At 41.9% G+C, this 14,428-nt stretch overlaps 1 protein-coding gene across 4 annotated transcripts in view; it reads left to right on the top strand.

Annotated features, from left to right (window-relative positions):
• nacc2 (NACC family member 2) overlaps nucleotides 1–14,428 on the top strand; it is a 28,835-nt gene that overhangs the window by 9,419 nt on the left and 4,988 nt on the right. For 2 of the 4 annotated variants that reach the window (XM_029444294.1, XM_029444296.1), the window contains 3 exons: nucleotides 11,649–11,830; nucleotides 11,944–12,702; nucleotides 14,222–14,398. In XM_029444294.1, the coding sequence (XP_029300154.1) occupies nucleotides 11,719–11,830; nucleotides 11,944–12,702; nucleotides 14,222–14,398 (1,048 nt within the window). In that variant the 5' untranslated portion in view covers nucleotides 11,649–11,718. Of the gene's footprint in view, nucleotides 1–10,166; nucleotides 10,495–11,648; nucleotides 11,831–11,943; nucleotides 12,703–14,221; nucleotides 14,399–14,428 lie in introns of those variants that run through there. The other 2 variants (XM_029444295.1, XM_029444297.1) reach the window with 2 other exon arrangements.

Genomic DNA, 14,428 nt, shown 5'->3' with positions numbered 1-14,428 from the left:
CCGGGAGTGCTAGCACAGCAGTGACACACCTTCTTTGTAATCGTACTTGCAAGAATAAATTAACAAGGAGCTCTAAAGGCAAGCATCAACTGCAGCCAATTAGCTCCTTCTTAAACCTGCATTCTCCCTGCCACGACACAATCACAGTTTGGAAATGAGGGAGAGCATTGAGATGCCACAAAAGCTTCAACTGATGTCTTTGTGAAAGTCTCAAGGCAGTAGTTCAACACCCGAATGATGTTATCTGTTAACATACACCTACATATTCACCATGAAAAGGTTTCATAACTTTCTTCCTTCACACTGTTGCCACCTTTTTTAGGTACACCTAGCTAAACCTAATTGAGTCTAGAACAGCATTGCAATAAACACTTCCTTTGAAGGTAGGATAAGAAAAACTACATCATATTCATACAGTCCTTTACTTTGCAGTAAAGCTCAAATTAAACATGGAATGCATACAAAAATTGACACCAATATCAGTTTTCTCTCCATTGACTATATATTTTCAAGTAATTTCAATGGGAAAATCTGCCTGAGCACATCAAAAACTGATACTTTGCTAGCAGAAGAAAATGCGCGCCAGCATGAAATTAGGACCCTGAGGCTCATGGAAAATGTACAGTGCTGTGTTACGCTTTGGGCAACCACCAGTCACATGGTAGCCAAATCCAATGTAAAGGATGTATTGGTATGAAACTGTCCAAAAAAAAAAAAAAGAAGAGCCATCACATGGCAGTCATGGTGCAGTATACTGTATGATGAACACACTGCTGCTGCTGCTCTACATAAACACATTCATTCTACTGATGCCTCCTGAATCATATCTTATGTTCGTAGACTCTCATTTTATTCCTGTGCTACTTATGTAGCTTCCTTTTTTAGATTGGAAATTGGGGGGGGGTTTTCGGTCTTGTGTCAGTGTTTGTTCAAAATACGTCAGTCTTGCGTGAGACCGTCGTCTGAGTTTCCCTGCTGCTTTAACGTCACACTTATGTGTTGCTATAAACTGGTACGACCTGCTGGCCCCTGTGGTTTCGGCAATATGAGCTCATTATTACTGAAATATCCGAATGCATTTGTTCTCTTAACACTTTATCCTGTTGTTTTCACCTTTTTTCTTTTACTGTATTCTCTTCCCTTTTCTTCTGTCATATAATATGATTTTCTTTCCTGTCCGGGGAAACCTCTTTAATGGAGCTGACATTTTAGAGTCAGTAATGTGGAGGTGGAATCTCTTTTGATTAGAACAAAGTGTCATTTTGTTGATATCACTTGGCTTCGGCTGCTGCCTTGCTCTGACAAACACCACATGCAAATTAAATTACACCATAAACCGAGTTATTGGACATTCTGATCAAGTTTTGAAAGGGATTAGTATTGATACAGCCAATCAGTTCTATTTAGCCTATTAGTATTTATTTTTATTTTTTTCCCCAGCATTTTGTATTGTCTTTGTATTTTTGGCTCCCACTGTTTCTTTCTTCATACAAACCTTTTTTTCTCTATCACTCCGCCTGATTTCCCTATTCCTCTCTAACTCTCTTCTCCCTGTGACTGTGCATTGTCAACTTCTCTCTTGTTCTTTTCTATTTGCATCTTTCGCACACACTCCCTCTCTCTGGCCTCCCTCCTTTTGTTCGTCTATCTCCTCTATTCCACCCCTACTTTTTCTGCCTCTCTCAATTTAATCTCCCCTTATGTTCCTTTCAATTTTTCTCCCTCCTCTATCTCTATCTCTTCAACTCTCAACTGTATGCCCAAAAGCCATTATGTATATTCAAGGGTATGTGGGTTGATATGTTCCTGTGTATGAGCGTGTGCAACGATCTCAATGTCCTAGTCGGCAGGGTTTGGTGTGATATAGTAGCCGCTGCTAGTGTATGTTTGTTTGTTTGTTTGTTTACCTCCCACAGCCACTTGGAGTTCATTAGCGATGCCTTTGCCTCAGGAGGATCATCTACACACGCACTCACAAAGGCACATGCACACACACACACGGCCTAGCTCTTCCTCTGTCTTTTCCACTGTCTGGGTTTTCTCTCTCGTCATCATCAGCACGACTGAAAGCTAAACTGACAGGTAGCCCACCGGTACAGGAGTTTTCCGTCACAACTTTGTTTTTGATGAAGTGCCCAACCACTGAAATGTCAAAGTTTGTGTGCAATAAGAGGTTGTTAACCTGCTGAAGTGCTGTCGTCCTCCACAAAGCTTCTGCATTTGTATGTATTTCTGTGTACATGTGTGCATGTTAGTATTTATCCCTTGTCCCTGCACTAGAAAATGGATGGATGGATGTTATTGTTTATTTGGCACAGATGACAATTGAGCCATTGACTGATAGTACGGTATCCAGTAATTACAGTAGCAGCAAGCAATTATATAGCATTTAAAAGGGCTGGGATATAAACCAAATTTATCAAATTACCAAAATTATGAATGTTTTTACAATCCAAGTCTCAAACTTCAGATTTAATTGAATTACATACTGTATAATCAAATGATTAATAGCTATCAAAAGCCGCCATTTCATTTACTTAAAAAAAAAGAAGAACTGACACAATATTTGTTTAAATAAATTTGAAACAAACCACATAGCCTTGTCGTGGATATTTATCGCTCACAACATTGTGGTATGTAACAGAGGAATCAATAAAGCACAGACACAGATATAGTTGATTCATTATTATTTCATTGTACAACAAACAATAATAATGAGAACACTACGTGCTTCCAAGCACAACCGCGTAGTGTCCCAACTCACAAAGAGAATCTAGCACTTATATTTGAGTTCTTAATGAACACACAAACCTTGTCTCCCAAGCATACATTGAAGCACATATGATCAGGACACCAAAATAATCTAAAACAGATGTGAAGGTCACTTCCTCATGATCATTAAAGGGTTCCCTTAACTTCATTAGAGCATGGAGTCCATGTCAGTCATGTCAAATTATGCACATATGGCATGGGTCATACTCAGGGCTACATGGGTCATACATTGAAAACTTAATAAATAAGACATTGTTCATTAGATTATTTTAACAGCCTAATTCTAAATTACCTTGATTTGATGTTGTTCAATTCATTTGCGGTGTGTCTGCTGCTTCACTTGTGGCCACTTAAAGAACTGGAAACAAGCTGTGAACACAGGCCTGACTTGGATCACCTTAAGAAAAAGCTAACTTGTTAGCATGCAGTTGCCTATTTACTAGGGCTGTCAAGCAATTAAAAAAAATAATCTAATTAATTACATGCTTTGTGATTAATTAATCTAAATTAATCGCATATATCAATATTTGCTGTGATAAAATATTCAAATGGATTTGGAAGATGAGTGAATCAAGTAGGCATTATACATTTAAAGGTCAACATGTCTTTTATTTCAATACTATTTCTCCAATATCTTGTATGCCACAATTATTTTACACAGACCATCAGTTTGACATAAAATGCCATTTCAAATCTAGCATAACATCTTTCATTGCACAATAAACAATATCTTGTGGCGGCTTAAAAGTTGTGTCATTTGACGCCATCTGTAAAGCCTCCGTTAACCCCCTGTCCCCTACCACCTGCAGTCCATTGCAATACATTTCGCGATTGAGTTGTTAGACCGACTCATTCTGCGTCTGAACGCCTGATCGAGAGTGTATGACGAGACAGGTCGCTCACTTTAGCATCAGCGGCGGTGCTAGCTCCGAGCTAGCTCCGAGCTAGCTGCTAAGTGCTTTGCGTTGAGGTGATATTTCAGCTTGAAGTTCTCCGATGGTTCGAACATTCTTTGCTGCATGAATCTCACAGAACGGAGCATCGACAGTTACATCCGGGAGTTTATTAAATGTAAACTTTCCATTCACTGGGCCAAGTAACGTTTTCTCATCCGCTTCATCATGTTGACGAGGCTGCTGTGGCCATGCCGCGTTGTGACGTAAAGAGTCAAGGGGCATCTAAGAGTGCGATTAATCTGTGTTAATTTTTCTGTGATTAATTAATCAAAATGAACGCACTAATTTGACAGCCCTACTATTTACACATCCACCAAATTCAGAGTAAATGTATTTACATACAAGTCGTGTTTCTGGACACATAGCAAACATAAGTCCAATATTCTCTCTTTAGCTCCGTTTTTGGTCTCTTCCGACTCCTGAGAAAGAATATATGTCTCTTTAGCTGCTAGATGCTGCACTATCACTAGCTAGCTAATAACTTTGAGTAGGTTTCAGCGGGTTTATCAAATATCTTTTGCTGAACATTACTTTGTCCTGCATCCAAGACAATACTATGAGAGTAAAGTACTGAAGTTACGGGGCTGGAAAAACAAAACACAGAGCTTAAAGACGTTATAAAGCTCCAAAGAAATGGGGGTAATTGCAGAGTTAATTCTCTGTGGTTTGTCACTACATGCGACCCCTTTCACATTACACATAATCATTTGTCATAATCATTGTCATCCATTGTTATTATAAAAATATTGATTATAGTCTCTTTAGGTGACAAAGTAAGAGGCAATTTAAGATTAATGGTAATGTTACATATAACCTAGTCTGACCCACTGGATTTAGACGGCAGTGTTTTCCCTACCATTGCCTTGGCAGGGAGCAGCGCCCCGCCAAGGAAACCCCGCGCCCTGCCTGAAATTCAAGGTGTTTCTTTTTATTTATTTATTTTTTCTCTGTTTCGCGAACGGCAGGGCTCCGCTCGCTCCCGATACACAAACACGTGCGCACACAGTCAGAGACAGAGCGGAGGAAAGTGTAAAAAAAAAAGTAAAAAATCCAACAAATGAATTATAAATGGAGCAATGTCGACCACAAGGTTTGGACACACAGGCGAAAATATCTGCATTTTTTAAACGTACACAGCCTGAATCAACCACCAGTGATGCTAATATTAGGTCTGCTACTCAGACCAGCCAGAGTGCTAGCAGCTCTTCTGCTAGTCCTGAACACAACTCTCCTGATTACATTTTTTTAAGTTTCTTAAAGTAAAATTGTTCTAATGTTCTAATTGTTATTATTTATTGTAATATAATTGTATTTATTTATTATTATTTATTAGGTTAATTGTAAAAAAAAAAAAAATGCTTCTAATTACTATTATTAATTATTGTAATTATTGTTATAAAACAAAGCAGTAAACCTAGGGGAAACACTGGACGGTGTGTATGAGTGTCCACATAGCGTTATTTTCTGAGCGCTAACGTCTTTTTGTTAATTGTCAATTGTTCCCAACGCCTCGAAAAAAACGCTTTACTCTGCGTCTATTTTCTAAAGACTCCACCTTTTTTGTGAAAAGCGCTGGTGATGTCACTATTGAAAATGGAGGAGAAGCTTGTTTTGGCGTCTTTATCCTGGGCTCTATATGTCAGACAGACACCATCATAACAAAAACCTAAAAGCCCATTTGTGGGAGCAGATGTGCCTGGCGGACAATGAATGTGATGATTCGCTGGGATGAAGCGCTCCCCAACGCTTTTCTTACAGTAGTAAGCGCTATATGGACACACACCCTAAGGCTGCCATTGGCCGCTTATTTCAGCCGACATTCTCCTTCTTTTCTGCTATCCACCGTCCCTGCATCTTGAGCTTAGTGCCCCCGAAGGCGATTGCGATTGGTTTAAAGAAATTCAAACAAGCCAGAGAGTTCTTTTTACCCCTATACCAGAATGATATTGTGTGGAGCCAGACCTTTCTCTGGCACCGCATGACACAGCGCTCTGCAGATAGATCTGGCTATACGAGACTACATCGAACCAGAAGTTCAACAAATCCATCAGCTTACACTTCAGTCCAAAATAAAGAAAACGGAGTTTTCATACTGTATTAATCTGGACACAAGAATCAGCACAAGTAATAAACTAGAGGCCATCTTGCGATAGAATCACACCAGTCTCGAAGTAAAATCAGGCCAGGGGTGTAAAGTGGGCGGGCTAATGGCCCCTTCCCCTTGCTCGGAACACACCAATCCTAAAACTCAGACTTAATTTTGACCTCAACTACACACCTGTAAAGTTTCGGGACTGTGTCCTGCACGGTTGTAACGCTATTGTCCACAGGACAGACAGACAGACATAGAGAAAGATAAACACCTGACAAAGTGCTTATTAAAGTCGCCTCTGTGGTAGTTCCCACTACAGTAGGTGTCTCCAGGAGCAAATTGTGCCATGATGACACACACTCATAAGGTGAAAACAATACCAGTTGCAACTGGTAATTATCAGGCACTAAATGCTGAATACTTCTTTGTACATTTAACTATCTAACTAATTGTGACAAGATATTATGAAACAGGTCTTAGGTCACATCCTCCAGCCCTATTATATGATTTTCTACGTCACTTTATATTCACATTGCCATTTTTATATTATACTCAGACAGCATTGTGCTATTAGTTAAACCTGAAATTCAGCCTCTTTTTATTTCTCCTACTCAGACCATGAGTTACATTATTGGTGCGTATTGAGTGAACACAAGTGGAAAGATACCAGACAATATTCAGCTCACAACAAATCATTTCATAGTTGTCTGTTTGTTACATAACTGCATGAATCATAGGGAGATGTTTTTTTTTTTTTTTTAAGAAAAGATGATTTTGATCCAGACTATGCAGACAACTTCACGCAGCAGGGTCTATACACAGAGAATGATGTTGCATTATAAGCAGTGATAAGCAGCCTCTCTCACTCTCTCTCTCACTCTCTCTCTCTCTCTCTCTCTCTCTCTCTCTCTCTCTCTCTCTCTCTCTCTCTCTCTCTCTCTCTCTCTCTCTCTCGACATCCCATAATGATACTCAGACAGACTCAGGCAGACACTCGCTCGGTCCCGATTGGTAGAACTGTTGCCAGGGAGCGTTGCCGTCTCGACGTGGATAGAATCTGTTGTCTGGTACACTTTAGACATGAGAACAACTGCAGGATCTGAATATTTATAACGAGGGGACTGTTCATATTGAGATTGTATAGAGGAAACGTAAGCAAGAGAGGAAGGAGTTGTTCCTATTCAGCACACTTCAAAAATATTTTTTTTTTTGCTTTTATTTGTGGATGACTGTACTTTAAATTAATTAATTTAGATACTAATTAACCTTATCTGAATGTGTCTTCTTAGTGTATGTTTAGCGTAGTTATTTTTAATTTAATGAATAAAAGTTAACTCAACTTCAAGATTTAACTTAAATGAACTGTTCCATAAAGTACTAAATAGCATGTACATGAATCATAATAGTGCATGACTTTTATAGTGTTATGTTTGAGTGTTACCCTATTGTCATTTTGTAGATGGCTACAGTATAACTAGTAATTAATCTGTGTGTCTGTGCCATCTGGTGAATCGTTTCATTTCTTCATATTATTCAAATATGTCTGGACCTGCTGCTACAGTTAATAACACTGTGCGTAGGTATGAATCCTTGATTTAAAATGGATATAATACATTCCAACAAAGCAGACAACAGTAATCAGAACAGCATTTAGATCTCTTATCTCAACTCACAAGCTACGCCGGCACACACATACACACACACACACACACACACACACACACACACACACACACACACATGCCTGACATACGGTGCCAAAAGTCACGGCAGGGTTTATAACAATGATTATAAAAACACGCCTTGGTATGTGAGAAACTTTGACATAGTAATGCAAACACAAAGAAGGAAATGAGGACAGAAGCAGCAGAGAGGCACACACACACACACGCACACGCACACACACACACACACACACACACACACACACCCACATACATGTATAAGCACTCGTTAGACAAACAAGTTCGGGGAGTGCATGCCTTTATGTTTATTCTTTAGGGATGTGCAAAGTCTATATTTAATGCAGGGAGGAGGAGATTGCAATTTCCCAGTGAATGTTTGTGTCTGTGTGTGTGTGTGTATGAGCGCTTTTATGCATGTGTGCCTATCCGCATAATGTACATGCGTATTTGTTTCAAATTCATTCGTGCATACATTTAAATGAACATGCGGCTGTGTGTCTCTGTATATGTGCAGTGTGGCACACCGCCGTCCTGTCTGCCTGACTCAACATATTCTCCGTTCACTCTCCTTTGCTCTTTCTCTCCCCCTCCCTCTTCCTCTTTTCCCTCACTCCCCCCTCTCCTCTCCTCTCCCTCCTCTTCCTCTCCCTCTCTGCCCGGCTGGCACGTACATGCATGTCTGTAGACTCTGTACTGTGCTTGCTGCTGTGGCACGCGCCAACCTCACTGCAATGCAGCCCTGTGTGCATTAATTGGCAGAGAGACAGTGGGTATGTGGTATGCAGGGCGGGAAGGATAGCAAAAAGGGAGGGTGGGGGGGGAGCAAGAGGCGATGTAAGGACACAATAGTGACAACAACTGATGGATGGACCGATGGACAAGCAGTCTGGCAGGTTCACAGAGGGACAGACAGACAAATAAACAGAATGTGTATTGCTGAGTGTGCACAGGGAGATTACCTGACTGTTTGCATTAGTGTGTTTGCGGATTTGTGTCTCGTGCGTTTGACTGTGCTTTTTGTGTGTGCTCACTCATGTGTGCCTATATGTGCCGTGCAGATATCACACTGCTGGGGCAGAGCTCTCTAAACCAAAGTCTGACTCACTGTATTCAACGCTTTGTGATATGCTCCCTTTCATATTTCCGCTGTGACTGAAGAGTAAAAGTTTGCTCAGTTCAGCACAACTTTCTCCACTTGAGGTTTCTTTGGCAAAAAATGAAACGCGATGTGTCTGGATACTTTCTGGGGATCCGCTCGGAAATGAAAATGCTCGGCATCAGCTTTTTATTTTTTTATTTTAACCGATTGTGTGAGGTGAAATGAGATTTTGAAATCACAAATGTTTACCATTTTTGTCTTCTCGACCAAAATCTGGCGGCAGAGGTCAAAGAGCTTCCTCCATTGTGTTGTTGCTCTGCAAGAATTACACAACAGTTACATGCATACTGTACAAATGCACTTACTCATCCCTCACAGCAATTTTGCATTGTTATCCTCCCACACACATCTTTCTGGAACTTATCTTCCTCTGTTAGCTGCTGTCCTTTATCCTTCCTTCCCTGACACAGGCTGCGACATCTGGCTCCTGTCCTGCCTTATCCACATCAAGCAACATTTAGGGAGACCTTTCAATGTCCTGGTCAAAACAATGTAACAAAAGCAAACACAGAAGTGCCACCTGAATAAGCTGAGCCAGCAAAGTGGAGGTGTGAATTAATCATTTAATTTACCAATTCATGTAGAAATACAAAATAGTCTTGCGTGAAGACAGAACTTCTCTCCACTTGTGTGTAGGTGTTTGGCAGAGAGGTCCTCGCATGATTCAGAGAAAATACACAACACTTGCTCAAAAGTAAAACCTCTTTATTTTTAAACTATTTTCCTCCGAATACAATGGGAGACACCTTGAAATGACAGATTGTGTTTTTGATTAACCTTTTTAATTCTACAATTTGAAGTATTAGAGGATTACGGCATCGCGTATATTAAGGCTTCCAGTTTAGTGAAGTGTTGCTTTACCGAAATGTGACGCATTCTACCCAGACTTGCGTCAAACAGGGATTTCAGAAGTTTCATTATTTGGTGTTTAATTAATTAATAGTGGCTATGACCTCTGTCAGCTTTTCTCATTTCTCTTTTGTCTTCGTCACCCCCCTTCTTCCTGTTAGACCATATATGCATCTGTGTCCAGGGGCAAGTGGCAGAAGTTGCTTCAACCTAATTGTCTTTCTCTACTCGTACTGTCCTCAAATGACTTTCTCTCTGTCTCAACTCTCCCCTCTCTCCCTCCCTCCCTCCCTCCTTTGCTTCTCTCTAGCTCTGCCCAGTCTCTGTCTCCGTCTGTAACTGTAGCCTGTGTTTTTCTCTCCCTCCCACTCCCTGCGACGTATAGATACTGCATTGATCAGACACACGCGCGCAGACACATGCACACACACGCACACACCGAGCCTCCCACTCCTTTCATCATTGATTCGCTCTGCTCTGCTCTCTTTCTCTCTCTCCCCATTCTCTTTCTCTCTCTCTCTCTCTCTCTCTCTCTCTCTCTCTCTCTCTCTCTCTCTCTCTCTCTCTCTCTCTCTCTCTCTCTCTCTACAGCGGCACTTGTTGAATTCAACCCTTGGAGAATAGAGAGAGGGGAGAGAAACGGAGAGAGATAATGACAAGGAGGCAGAGGGAGGCTTTGAGACAGCGCTAGAACAGACAGTGAGCACAGAGAAAATGGGGCTTTGGAGGATATAGAGATAGAAGATAGGCTGGGGAAAGCAGACAGAAGAAAAGTCAGTCAGACAGCAGAGAGAGAATGATCTTTGAGACACTGGGAATGACACTTCAAGTGAAAGAGAGAGTCGACTAGACAGAGCACATCAGAGTGCTCTCCTTCCATCTCTAACTACTCCTCTTCTGTCCTGGTCCTGCCTGCTGCTGGGCTGTTAGTGTGTGTCAAGACTCCATGGTGTGTTTTAACCAGAAGACTGGCTCACACAGGTCAGGACTGTCTGGGATAACAGGGAGCGCTTTGCTCTGCATTTGTGCATGTGTTCTCTTAGTAGAATAACGTCGTGTGTTGGTTTCTCCAGGTGAGTGCTTGCGTGCCAGAGTACACAGTTATTTTCCTATGCAGCCTGTACTGTATGTGTGTGTGTGTGTGTGTTTAGGCATGCACACTTTTATGTAAGTAAGCCAGAGAGCATGCCTGTCTGTATGGAGTGCATGAAGTGGGAGAGAGAGCGAGAGTGTGTGTGTGTGTGTGAGAGAGAGAGAGAGAGAGAGAGAGAGGCGGTGACATTTTTTTTTCTTCAGTTTGTATTCCTGGAAACTGTTCTGCAGCATTGCTTAATAATGAAACCAGAGTGTGTGTGTGTGTGTGTGTGTTGTGTGTGTGTGTGTGTGTGTGTGTGTGTGTGTGTGTGTGTGTGTTTGGGTGGGTCGGTGGGGGAAAAAAAACCCCAATGACACAAGGTTTAGGGAAGGAAGGTGTAAATATGGCTGGAGTATGGTATTGAGAAGAAGAAAAGGGAGCGATCAAAGTTGTGTGTGAAATTGTGTGCATGACGTCAGTTGCGTTGTTTTGTTTTCTAGCCAGAGTTTAGAAAGAGGACAAATGCTGACAACAGTATATAGAGTCAGCAAAATCAAGGAGTATCTTTAAACAAAAAACTGGTTGCATTCAGCGTCGTTTCCTCCCTCGGAAAAGTTTTTTGTCAAGGCTGATTTACAGGTCATCAAAGTCAACGCTTGATGCATTAAGTCCAAGGTTCTCGGAAATTAAGTTCTCATGTACAGTAGGCACGACATCGCATTGTTGTTTAGTTTTTTTTTACGTGGACTGACTTGACTCCTCCTTTCTCTCTGCTGACTCTACTCTCTCACCCACTATCCCCGCATATCCATCTCTCTTTCACACACCTCTCACTTCTCCCTCAACTGTATTCATTTTCTCACTTCATCTCAACTCTATTTTCATTCTTGCTCTTTCTTTCCTTTCAAGATCCTCTCAATTTTCCCTTCTCGCCTATTTACCTCCCTCTGGCATGTCTTCTCATCTTTCACAAATTGTATTTTCACTCCTTCTTTATCACTGCATTTCTTTTTTGGGATGCATTCTAAATAGCTTCTTTTTTTCTTCTTTTTCTTTACAGATGCCTCTCTCAGTGGCGGAGTCTGCAGTAAATATCTGAAACCCCAACTTCCTCTTCCTCTGCAGCCAACATGTCCCAGCTGCTCCATGTGGAGATCCCAAACTTTGGAGCCACAGTTCTGGGCTCCCTTAATGAGCAGCGCCTGCTGGGACACTACTGCGATGTATCCATCCTGGTCAAAGGTGGGTTAGTGAGGATATCTGGAGATCTTATTGTAGTTACATAACTTTGAAATAATACTAGAATTTTGTATCTCAACTTATTTCCTGTTGCTCTTGTTATTTCCATCAACCAGGTCAGGCTTTCAAAGCCCACCGGGCCGTTTTGGCTGCCAGCAGCCTCTACTTTCGTGACCTCTTCAGCAGCTCAACCAAGAGCCAGTTTGAGTTGCCCTCCTCAGTCACACCTGCTTGCTTTGAGCAGATCCTCACTTTCTGCTATACAGGGAAGCTATCAATGGCAGCTAGTGAACAGCTGGTTGTCATGTACACAGCTGGCTACCTCCAAATTCAGCATATAGTTGAAAGAGGCATGGACCTAATGTTCAAGGCAAACTCACCTCACTGTGACTCGCAAACAGCAGGGTCTTTAGAGGAAACAGGATCGGAGCCGCAGAGTCCTTGTAATAATGGTAACGGCCTAGCGGTGGCTGCCCTTTTGGGAACCCCGGGCTGGTCTCCATCCTTACTCATGCCACAACGTAAGATTAAACTAGAAGGGGGTGACCCAACACCCCTGACAATACCTTTGACGCAAAGCAAGATTTCGTCTTCGGAGTTGGGGAGTCGGCTGGCGAGGGCCAGTTCACTGTTCTACACGACGGCTGGTGGGACCGCCATCCCCGGTATGCCTTCTTACCACGTTCAAGGTGCCGGTGGGGGTGGAGCAGGAGGAGGAGTTGAAAGGTCCAGTCCTGGAGCGTCCAGCCTGCCAACCACTGACAGTCCTACATCCTACCAGAATGAGGATGAGGAGTTTGAGGAAGAGCCATATGATGGGATCACAGAGGATGCCTACAGTCATCTCTATGCACGTTCAGCTAACCCCTACGGGAGTGAGTATTATATTATATAGATGTCTTTATAACAATCTTTGTGACGTGTTGCAGTGCTTTGGTGTAGTTGGTGGAGAGCTCTCATCGCTGAAAGCGTGCTATAATATTCTTCATCATTAGAAACTTCTACAAAGCACAAATAGAATATTTTATCCCGCTTCCAACTGTTAAAGTATTTACTTTTGTATGTCAATGTCAACCCTGCATCAAAATCCTCTCGCCAATATCTTCAAAATTGTTCTAGTCATGTAAGATCTGAGTAAGTAAATTACTTTCTCAACTGCCCTTGGCTCAGATGGAGGAAACTCATTTGACATCAGACCAATGTAAAAGTAAAACACTGCATGACTTGCAGAAATACAGTACATACTCATGGATGTAGTTACTCCTTGTCTAGACTTAAGTATTAATCCATCCCAGTTTCATTATTTACTGTAATCTTTCATAAATCATGTATCTTGACTATCTTGGAAAAAGCAGGATGTTGTGCCTCCAGTGTGTGTGTGTGTATGTGTGGGTTCTCTCAGCATAAAGATAGCTTTATGGAGTTATGATTGTAGTGCATCGTGACCAACAACACACTCCTTATCACAGCTACAACAGCTGGTATTGTACTGTACTGCTTTCTGTTATAGATTTCATACTGGTGCAGGTTTGCCTACAAATGCAGGCACAGATGCTATATTCTCAAACGCACATGTATGCACAACCAACACACACACACACACACACACACACACACACACACACACACACACGTTCCATCATTCTTAGCTCCCTGCAGCACAAAGGCATCACACAGGTTTGGTAAATTCTAGAGTTTCAGATATTTATGAAATCCACTCTATCTGCAATCAGTCAGAGCACCCCAGGGTGACATTGTGGGATATTTGAGAAGTGTGTGTGTGTGTGTGTGTGTGTGTGTGTGTGTGTGTGTGTGTGTGTGTGTGTGTGTGTGTGTGTGTGTGTGTGTGTGTGTGTGTGTGTGTGTGTGTGTGTGTGTGTGTGTGTGTGTGTGTGTGTATTAATGCATTTGCATGTGCATTCACACACTTCTCAGTATACACTATGTGCACGTGTGTGGTAATAAATTGATTTATTTCTCCTGTTCTGTGTGTGTGTGTGTGCAGGTGCGTGCATGTGCGTACACTCACAAGTCATCTCAGAGGTTAGGGGAAGCAATGTTGTGAGTAAGAACCTAACACCCAGCTTTGGATCTGTCCCCCTCCAAAATTGAAGTTGCTGATGCAGCATCATGACTTACTGTATCTGAGATACATCTGCAATGCTCTAAAACATTTATGAAACACAACAAGCTTTAATGAGTTTACACCAACCTGCTTTACTAATTAAATTGTGTAGCCTCTTTTTAAATAGAGGGCACAGAGGGTACGGATGATAATTTTGTTTGTAGTTTATCGTCTGATGATTGCATGGAAATGTACGCATTTATCTCTTCCTCTTTTGCCGTGTAACAAAAGCTTTCTGAACATTTTCTGTTCTTGCTTACTTTCATCAGTCCAGGATAAGCCAGAGATGGCAGCGATGCCCTTGGCCTTGGAGAGCCGCAACTGTGTGCTGATCCGCAGGGACCTGGTGGCGCTGCCTGCAAGCCTCATCAGCCAGATAGGCTACCGCTGCCACCCTAAGCTCTACACTGAGGGGGACCCTGGGGAGAAGCTGGAATTGGTAGCTGGTAGGCACGCACACACAATAATGTAGCTAC

Source organism: Cottoperca gobio, chromosome 12 (assembly GCF_900634415.1).
Source record: "Cottoperca gobio chromosome 12, fCotGob3.1, whole genome shotgun sequence".
NCBI lineage: Eukaryota > Metazoa > Chordata > Actinopteri > Perciformes > Bovichtidae > Cottoperca > Cottoperca gobio.
The sequence above is the reverse complement of the archived record's forward strand: the minus strand, read 5'-3'. Positions and strand labels throughout refer to the sequence as shown.